This window comes from Humulus lupulus, chromosome X (genome assembly GCF_963169125.1).
Source record: "Humulus lupulus chromosome X, drHumLupu1.1, whole genome shotgun sequence".
Taxonomy (NCBI): Eukaryota; Viridiplantae; Streptophyta; class Magnoliopsida; order Rosales; family Cannabaceae; genus Humulus; species Humulus lupulus.
In genome coordinates this window covers 107989773-108000135 of record NC_084802.1, presented here as the reverse complement: position 1 = coordinate 108000135, position 10363 = coordinate 107989773, and the positions used below count along the sequence as shown (strand labels likewise).

General features: G+C 35.7%; 1 protein-coding gene and 1 non-coding gene across 2 annotated transcripts; one reads left to right on the top strand and one right to left on the bottom strand.

The window, feature by feature from the left end:
- The first annotated feature begins 9243 nt into the window (after nt 1–9243).
- Nucleotides 9244–10119, top strand: LOC133806142 (uncharacterized). The gene has a single exon (XM_062244267.1). It carries the CDS (start codon nt 9244–9246, stop codon nt 10117–10119), a length of 876 nt encoding a protein of 291 aa, XP_062100251.1.
- On the bottom strand, nt 9502–9608 carry LOC133807866 (small nucleolar RNA R71). The gene has a single exon (XR_009879753.1). It is a non-coding gene; the product is annotated as a small nucleolar RNA R71 (small nucleolar RNA).
- Nucleotides 10120–10363: the final 244 nt, after the last annotated feature.

The following is a 10363-nucleotide window of genomic DNA, read 5'->3' as shown; positions in this document are numbered from 1 at the left end:
TACAGAAAAAGAAAAAAATACAACACAAGACAATATTATACAAATAAGCACAATAGAGATAAAGTTGAAGAAAGAAAACAAACTCTCACTCACACTACCAAATTGAAGAGTAGTGGGGATCACTAGACTTGAACAAGGTTCAAGACCTTTGTCCAAAAGCTTATTTCTTCCTATTCTCTTAGCACTAAGGGACTCTCAAGTTTAGAAATAGCTCTATGGAATTATCAAGCCTTTTGTTTTTCATCCAAGTGCTAAAATGGATGAAAAACTCATATTCACGAGTGACCAAATAGTCTATATTTATAGAGTTTTGAGACACCCTTTGAATTTCAAATTTCACCAACCCCTTGGCTGTTATCAATGTTAAATGGATTGTTTATGTAATTAAATGGAATATTTGGGAGTTACTTAAAGTGATTCAAATGTTCAAATTGAGGAAAATACAAAAATGGAATTTCGCTATCAGCGCCCTAGGCCGCGACCTAAGCCTTTCTAGGCCACAGCGGTGAGTCTCTGACTCCCAGGCCGCAGCCTGGGATACTCTAGGCCAATGCCTAGAGCTTGTAACCTCCCAATTTTTGCACTTTTCCACAAAAACCTCAAACTCTTCCCCTTTTGATTTTGTAACTTCCTAGAGTACCATTGACTTTTGGAACTGGAAAGGTTATGAGCGCTCACGTCGCAAACTTTTTGTGACACAACCTTCACTTGTAAAGTCAATGGTACTCTAGGAACAAGATATAACTAAAAGGGTAAAACGATAATTTATTCCCTTTTAATTATGAACCATTAATAGAGGATTAACATTGAATGTAATGATACAAGGGTAAAATTGTAATTTAGGAATTTGAATAAAAATTTATTTTTCGGGTCAAGTATACAATTATATGATAATTGAGGTTGAATAATTAATTTGAAATTAATTATTAATTTTCAAAAATATATTTATTAATTTGAATATATAATTTTTGAAATTCATATATATAAATAAATAAATTTTTGAAATTAATTATTTTATTTGAGTGGGAGAAAATAAAATTGGTAAGTCAAAAATATTTTTTGATGTATTCAATTTTAAAAGATGATGATCATCAATTTGAATTTTGAATTTTGAATTTTGAATTTAAAATTTAAATTTTGAAATATGGTTGTCTTCTTTTCCTTAAAAAGATAAATACCTTATTTTGTGGGAGATTGATTTTAGTTAAATAAATAAATAAAAAAAGTAAAAATGCAATATCCCTGAAAAGAGATATAGCAGTACACGCATGAAACAGCCCAAGGACTACGCCATGCATGTACCAACTGCACTGATATTGTGTCAATGTTGTTTTTATTTTATTTATTTAATTGATTAATAATTTAAAAATAATTTTTTCAAATTTGATGAGTTAGATATTTACCAAAATCAAATCCTATCATCATTATGATATTATAATTATATTACTATTATTATTAGGAATAATAAAGTAATATAATTATCTCTATATATATGATATAGAATAAAGAGAAGAAATACAACAAAAGATAATATAGATACAATTTCATAATAGTTCTCAGAATTTTTGATAGACAAAAACTCTTTCTTCTTCTTCTTCTTCTTCTAGCCATTCTCAGACCATAATCCAAGTTCTCATGTGTTGAGAAATACTTGTGATTCCTAAAATTGCGAACTCATGTTCTCTATGTGCCCACACACAACTTGAGGTATAGAGAACATTCTGGAAGATCGTGGTTAGAGTGTTTAAAGCTTTGGAAAGGAAGATCGATAAATATACGAAAACACTTAAGGACACTTGATAGGCTTCAAGAGGTAAAAAGTTCATGCTCTTGAATATTTTTATGTGTATGTGTTTATATGTTATATATAAATATATTGTATATTAATATTTCTGGATGGATGTTTTCTTGGTCATATAAATTGTTTATATGATTAATGAATTTTTTTATTGTTGTACACAATGGGCCCACCACGCTCGTTTCACTGCGTTCTCTTAATGTTTTTCCAACAGTAGGTTATTACCCTACTCTGAGGACGAATCACTATAAAATCATTGTGTCGTTTTAGTTCTTGTATTTAGTTTTATAATTCTTATCGTCTTTAGTGACTCCGTGTTGTTGACAAAATCAATGGTCAATATTTTGGTGCTTTTATTGAGAGTTGAACTCATGAACTTCAAAACAACATGTAGAGTCCTACAATATATACTTAACTAGCTAGATAGTAGTAGTAGTAGTAGTTAGTATTAGTTTGTAGTATGTTAGCTTCCGTGGATTTTGGTTCAAGTCGGGACTTAGTTGGAAACTCGTAACAACAGTTATGAATTTTATAAGTTTAACCTATAGTTTAAAAATATTAATTATAACATAAGGTTTAATTTTTTAGTAGTTGTGATTATTATAGTATAGTATAGGTTTATGATATTAGTAGCCTTGTTTGTGGAAAAGGGGGTGATTGCATAAGAATAAATTAATTATGATATTATTAAAAAGTGTTATGGATCGAGCCTACATAAAGCCCAATAAGATTTTGGGCTTAGTAAATTCGAAATCAGCCTAGGAAATTAGAGTTTGTTATTTTATGGTTAGTTAAGATATTTGTGGATTAGGTTGTTATTTAGATAATTAAATAGATTTTTCGTAATTTTAGGGTACTGTAACTTCTGACCTATTTTTGACCAAGTTATATTATGAATTTCGAAAAATAGTATTCTAGAAAGTTGTAGATAATTGAATTAGCTTTCTAACGGTATAAATATGGTCTAAATCAGAATCTTACAGCTCTAGTTATGTTGATTTTACTACAAGTGAGTTTAGAGTTATGAGATTTAGGAAGTTTGAGGTTGGGATATTTTTTTATGTTAGATTATTCCTCAATTATTTAATAAAATAATTTAGAGATATTTTCTATAGAAGTTAGGATTCTATTTTATTTTAATTTAAATTTGGATTATAGTTAGAATGAAATTAAGTATTTTTAAATAAAAGAAAGATCTAGAAATTCTAGAACCTTCCAAAACCATTACGAGCATGACACTTGTCATAATCATGTTTATTTAAGGATTTAAGTTTTTTTTTTTAATAGGATAGTTTCACTCCTCAAACTCTATAAATAGGACCTAGTGCTCAATCATTTTCTTCATTCTTCAAGTACTTGATCAGAGCCTCCAAGGTGCTAGTGTTAGTATAGAAGGATACACTTGGGTTTGGGATAAAAGCTTTATCATTCTAAGCTTTCTAAACACTTGGGAAGTGAGATATAGTGTGATTTTGGTGTTGAGGTTTAGATCAATCTATAAGATCAACCAAGGTATTCCTATTCCTTAAGTTCAGTTCTTTATAATCCTTTAGTTTTCTTTAGTTTCTTTTATTCAAATCCTAACTCTTGTTTATGATTCTTGATTAGGTATTTAAGTTCTTGAAACTTAAGGTCCTTCTTGGTAAGTTTCTTCTTGTTGGTTTATTTTTCATATCCATCTCTATTCTTAGAGATTCTCATATTTTTCTACTGTTGGTTTATAGGAGTTTGCTAATCTCGTTCTTATTCTCAAATATCCCGGCTTTTGGTAAGGAAAATAGGATAGATTTTATGTGCTTATATGTTATGTTTATGTTATAATATGTTTATGTTATGATATGTTATGCTATGATATGTATATGTATGATATGTTTTAGTTCTTGGGTATATGATTTGCTTAGATAACAAGCATATAACTTGTTTAGATAAGAAGTCCCAAGAATATATTCCTTGGGCATATGATTTGTTCAGATAACAAGCCCCATAAATTTCTATGATTTTTTTAGATAACAAGCCCCGTAAATTTATGGGCATATGATTTGCCTAGCTAGCAAGCCCCCAAGAAGAATGATGGCCATTGTAGTTCTATATGATATATGTTTTTATAGTCAGATGTTTTATAGTGTATGTTCATATTTTAGTCTTATGATTTATGATGTATGTTTTTAGTAGATTTTCCTTGCTGGGCATTAGGCTCACTCCTTTATTTTTAGTGTGACGCAGGAAAATGATATGGAAGGCGAAAGGATTCTTGGTAGCTTGGCTTATGTGTTGAGGATGAATGGAATGAATGGACTGCATGTCGATCGAGGATGAAGTTATTTATTTTTAGTCTTTTAAATCATGTTTTTCCGCATTTAGTTTTTAAACAATTGAATTAAAGTTTATGTTTTTCTTTTAAACAATGGTTACCCATGCCAAATTTTATATTATCGTGTATTTGATACAATATTTTGAGTTTTCAATAAAGTTATATTATTTCGTATGTATCTTTCTCCAAAAGTAGTAGCTATGACTAGTAGCTTTTAATGGTCCAAGGTCTTAGAAATAGTTGGGTCATTACACAGCAATGGGAAGGAACATCAAGAGAGCAGGTCAAGCTGGACAGACATCTTAAAATATGCCAAATCCACCTCGACCACCAAGTGTGGCGGAGGATGAGCCACGGGTGGAATTGGAAGAGGAGGAGATGGATGCTGAAACCTTGCAAACAGCTTTAGGAGTGCAGCAAGACGAGTTAGCCACTCTAAAGTCTAACCAAGGGAATGTGGCTAAAACTATGGTGATGCAGCAAATCGAGATCAACCGGCAACGCCGAGAGCTGAACGAGCGACAGGCCGACATGGATTGTCAGCAGAGAGATGCTACAACGACTTTAAAGGCAGCCATTCAGTTGGCTTGAGGATAGCTTGTTCCACCTGCACCAACCTCTCAGCCAGATCTGCCACCAAACTCTCACCCTCCTCAAAATCCACAATTAGAACACCCTCAGTGTCCTCAAAATACACCACACTCAAGGAGTCCACAGCGACCAAAACAACCAGCTGCTCAACAGGAAAGGCAGACTCAGAATCCTAACAGAAATAATGAGCAGTAACCACCCTCTCATGCTAGTCGAGATAATACTCATCAACACAGAGAGAATAGGGACAAGCAGTGTCCTAAAAGCCCTAGATGTTAAACACCCGAAGAACAGAACCCTCCTGACAGGGGACAACGTCACTCAGGAAGCAAGAGGCAAATGGACTCAGGCTATGTGGTTTGGAACCCCCCACGATAAAGCAATGTCAGGGGACCCAAGGACCAGCGCAGGCCACCACCTGTTTATCAGGACGGACCAGGGAGAAGAGAGGGGAACAGTTCGTACATCAGGTCATGCACTCATAGGTCACAATTCAGAGACGGCCATGATTACAATGAAGCGGACTCTGGTTATGATAGGAAGAACATTGGTCAGCAACAGGATGAAAGGAACGGGCAGAAAAATCCTCCTCCGATGGACAACCGATCAACGAGCCAGAATGTTGGGGGATAACTCAAACAACCTAACTTCTTTGACTAACTAGGTGCTAGCGAGCATAGACGTAGGGATGAGGATTTAAGGGACGTACTTATTGACTAAAGGGAAAGACACGATGAGTACTTCCCCGAGCTTCTGCCACTCCTACCATAACAGACGTTATTCAGGCTCAGATAGATGCCTTGAATCAAGCTGTGCAACAGCTGGTCGAGAATAAAATGTCCCATATAGAATATGACTGGAGAAAGGGCACCCCATTCATCCATAGAATTGTTATGGCAGAAATCCCAAGCAAGTTCAAAATGCCATTACTGCCCAACTTCAATGGAAGAGAAGACCCGGTGTCTCACGTGAATAAGTTTGAGATACAAATGGACATCTGGAAGGTGTTCGAAGATGCTAGATGCAGGATCTTCTGCAACTTTGTCTGATTCTGCCCAAGAGTGGTACTTCAAGTTTCCACCAGCCAGCATAGTTTCACGGGAAATGTTCATGAAAGAATTTTACAGACAATTTTATGCTGGTCGGATACATCTGATAGAGACCAATCAGCTGGTCGATATCCAGTAGAAGGAAGGAGAATCTTGTAAAGAGTATATACAACAGTTTATGCGAGCAGCTGCTCGGGCCAAGACTGTTGAAGATGAGGGAAAGATGATGGCCATCACAGCTGGAGTGCAACGCTAATCTCCCATCTGGAGCAGCTTATGGAAAAATGGAGTCAAGATCACTCAAGAATTTCTAGATCGAGCAGATAAATACATCAAGCTGGAGGAGGCTATCGACAATGAATGAAAGTCCCCAAAGGCTGACCAAGGCAAGAAGGAATAGTCGACCAAAGCTGCCAGCGGGTCTGGAAAATCAAACAGCAATAACGATGGTGGAAAGAGGGCAAAAACTGAGCAGGCGACGTCTGATAACAAGTGCCCTAAACAAAAGAGATACGAGTCGAGGTTCACCAACTATGCGACCCTGGTCGATAGCCGAGCTAAAGTGTATCAGGCCAGTCATACCACAGTCCCCTTTAGGTGACCTGCCCCGATCAAGAAAGACATATCGAAGAGGGACACAACGAAGTTTTGTCGTTTCCACAATGACTATGGCCATGATACCAACGAGTGTAACCAACTTAGGGATGAGATCGAGTTCCTTATCTAACAAGGACATCTGAGAAGATATGTGCGACCAGGGGGAAATTCCCAGGAAGAGGTCAACGGAGGCAACGAGCAGACACCAGTACACCAATGCTCACCTCCTTTGCAGGCAGCTTCGGTTGCTGGTACTTTGCTAACCATTTGTTGGGGACCACATGCATCTGGTGACAGTGGTAAGGCATGAGAGTGATATGCCAGAAACCTACGTCACGATCAGGACATAGAAATGTTAAACGGCGAGGAGTGAACTCCCAAAAAATCTCGAATAGAGGAAGAGTTAATAACTTTCTCTGAGCTGGACGCATAGCATGTCCAATTCCCCCACTCAGATCCTTTGGTCGTAGATGTACGAATCGCCAACATGATGGTGAAATGAGTGTTGGTGGATACTGGAAGCTCGGTAAATATTCTATACAACTCTTCACTATAAAGAATGAAACTATCAGTGCAAGATCTGGAACCATGCAACCAGACCATCTACAGTTTTTCTAGCGAGGGGCTAGCACCAATAGGGTCAATCAGACTCCTGGTCATGGCAGGAATGGCACCCGTGAACAGGACATTGCTTGCTACTTTTATAGTAGTTTATTGTCTGTCTGTGTACAACGTTGTGATTGAAAGACCCATTCTCGTCGATCTGGGAGCAGTAACTTTGATTTGGCATCTGGCCATGAAGTTTCCAACCGATGTAGGAGTTGGATGCGTATTGGAAAATTAGTGAGAAGCCAGAGAATGTTACAACTCCTCGATCACGAAGGCAAGAAGAGATGGACTGGGAAGCGCAACAGAAAAAAAAAATTGCTAGTGGTAAACGAATCACAAGCCCAATCAGGTGAACAAGTCACCAAATAGGGCATTGCCCAAAGTGAGGATAGAGACATAGATCCTCGCTATGGGGATTTTGAAGAAAACACTGGACCCATGGAAGACATCGAGGAGATCCAACTAGATGAAAAATTTCCAACCAGAGTTGTGAAAGTCAGTAAAAACTTAGAAACAACAATCAAAAAAGAGCTGGTGGAGTTTTTGAGGAGGTACTGATAGGATATATTTTTAATTATGATTAGTCTTATTTTTTTTAGTTTTATCATTATTATTTCATATTTTTAATTCTTTTTATGTGTGGTTGTTGTATTTTTCAGGTTGTCATTTGTTAAATTGATATTTGAGAAATATTCCAAAATTTATTTGAAATATTATCTTCAATCAAGAGAAAAATAATAGAAGATATTTATTTGAATTGATTAGAGAAGATAAAGGAGAATTCGAACTTAAATTGTTTGAAAAATCTGAGGCAGTTTCGATATTTTGACCATATCTCTCGACTCACTTATCCAATTTACGTGTTTTTGTGGCGTTGGAAAGCTTATTCAAAGTCCTACGAAATGTTTTTTTCCAAGAAAAATCAAATTCGGACGTTTACTTGGTCATATTCGACCTACAAGATTACGGAGGCTACAGTTACAGGATTTGAAATTCAAATGAAGATATTTTGGAGCATTATGAAGTAACAAGTGGAACATCTATAATTTTTTTTCACAACCTTGTCACTATAAAAAGAATGCTTTATATTATTTTAGAGACCTCTCTTGCTTTCTTCTTGACGTCTCTCTATTTCCTCTCTTTCTTCTCTTCTTTTTCTATTATTTTCCTTGAACTAATTTTCTTTTCTAGGGTTTTAATATAGTCTTTTGATACTCTATTATTATTCAATGCAAGTTTTATGATTTCTTCTTCATACTTGTGATCTATTCAATTTGTGTTTAATGCCTGTGAATTCTTGATCACCATTTGCACGATTTATATGATTTTAATTCAAAATTTGAAAGTGAGAGTTAAATATGCTATAGTTGTTTAGACACAAATTTCGATATTGGACGAGAGTACCTGTATGGTTTGTGTAGTTCTTAAGTTTCTATGTTTAATGTCTGTTGTATGTTGAAACTTATCACAGAGATGTAGAAAGTTTGCATATAGGTCGATATTTATATATCCTAATAAGAATATAGATTGCTTTAGTAAATCTGCTATCACAAGGAGAGGAGGAATAATAAAAATTGTATTGATGATAATAGAGTGGAAAAATGATGAAATTAAATACCTAGATTTTTCATCCGTTGAATTATTTGTTATTTGTTTCTTTTAATTTTCAATTGTTAATTTAGTGATTTTGTTATTTTTCTTTTGATTCTTGAAATCCATTTTTTAGTAACTAAATAGAACTAAGAAATTAATTCATTTGTAATTAATATACAATCCTCGTGGGAACGATACTCTATTTATAACTTTATTACTTGTTTACGATTACGTGCACTAGCATAGTACATAATATCTCACAACAAGTTTTTGGCGCCGTTGCCGGGGACTAATATCCAATAGCAAAATTAATTGTTTTTTGTTCTACTTTGGTTTTTTTTTCTTCTTTTAGTACTCATTTGGATCGAGGTTGTATTGTGTTTCAGGAATTGTTGGTATATGCGATGAAGTAGACAAAAGGAGCTCATACCAGTAGATCTTGAAATTGAAAAATGTGTAGACAAAACCGAAAGATAAAGAAAAGGATGGATTTTTCCATGGCTGAGAATCAAGGAAATGCAGCAAACAATGCTGGTAATGCTAATAATATCCCAAATATTGCAGAGGTCCCAGTGAAACAAGGACCAAGGATGCTTAGAGACTAGGTACTTCCTACTATCACAGGAGTTCATTCATGCAATAGACACCCCACTATTGCTGCAAATAATTTTGAGATTAAGCCAACAATATTACAAATGGTAAAGTCTACTGTTCAGTTTGGGGGGTTGCCCACAAAAGATCCAAATTTCCACATAGCCAATTTCCTGGAGCTATGTGCAACATTTAAGATGAATGGGGAGAGTGACGATGCGATTAGACTTAGATTATTCTCATTCTCTCTACGAGAGCAGACGAAGAGTTGGCTAATTTCACTGCAAGCAAATTCTATAACAACATGGGAGGAATTAGCCCAAAAGTTCTTAGCAAAGTTTTTCCCTCTAGCAAAAGTTGCCAAGTTGAGAGGGGAAATCAATAATTTCTACCAGACAGAAGGGGAATCGTTGTATGATGCATGGAAAAGATTTAAAGAGTTATTAAGGAAGTGCCCACATCATGGTATAGAGAAGTGGATGCTAGTCCCTAATTTTTATAAGGGGTTGAATTTTACTACTCGTACCATAATAGATGTTGCAGCTGGAGGTTCGTTCATAAGAAATAGTGCTAATGAGGCGTATGAATTACTAGAGGAGATGGCAATGAATAACTACCAGTGGCCAACTGAAAGGGGACAAACCAAGAAGGTGCCTGGTATGATTGAATTGGATGCTATTTCCATGCTTACAATGCAAGTGGGGGCTTTAACGAATCAGTTACAACAAAGCAACTTGTCAGCCCAAACCATGCAAGTTCAGAATTTATGTGGGGCATGTAGGAGTGTTCATCCATTAAATCAGTGTCCTGCAATGGATATGAATAATATACCTATGGAACAAGTCCAAGCTATAGGAAATTTTCAAATACCAACCAACAACCCTTTTTCGATGTCATATAATCAAGGGTTGAGGAATCATCCTAACTTCTCATGGAAAAATAATCAAGCTGCACAACAGCCTTTCCCTCAAATTCAGTAACAATACCCACCTGCATAGCCACAACCACATCAGCCAACACATAGGAAACAACCTGAAGCCCAATGTACTGAACCAGTTAATGACAGAAACTAGGGCATCTATCAGAAGTTTGGAAACTCAATTAGTGAAGTTGGCTAGTTTGATGACAAACCATGCTCAAGGGAACTAACCAATCACTAGTGAGGTAAACCCAAAAGAGTAGTGCAATGCAATATCCTTGAGGAGTGGTAAGGAGTTAAAAGAG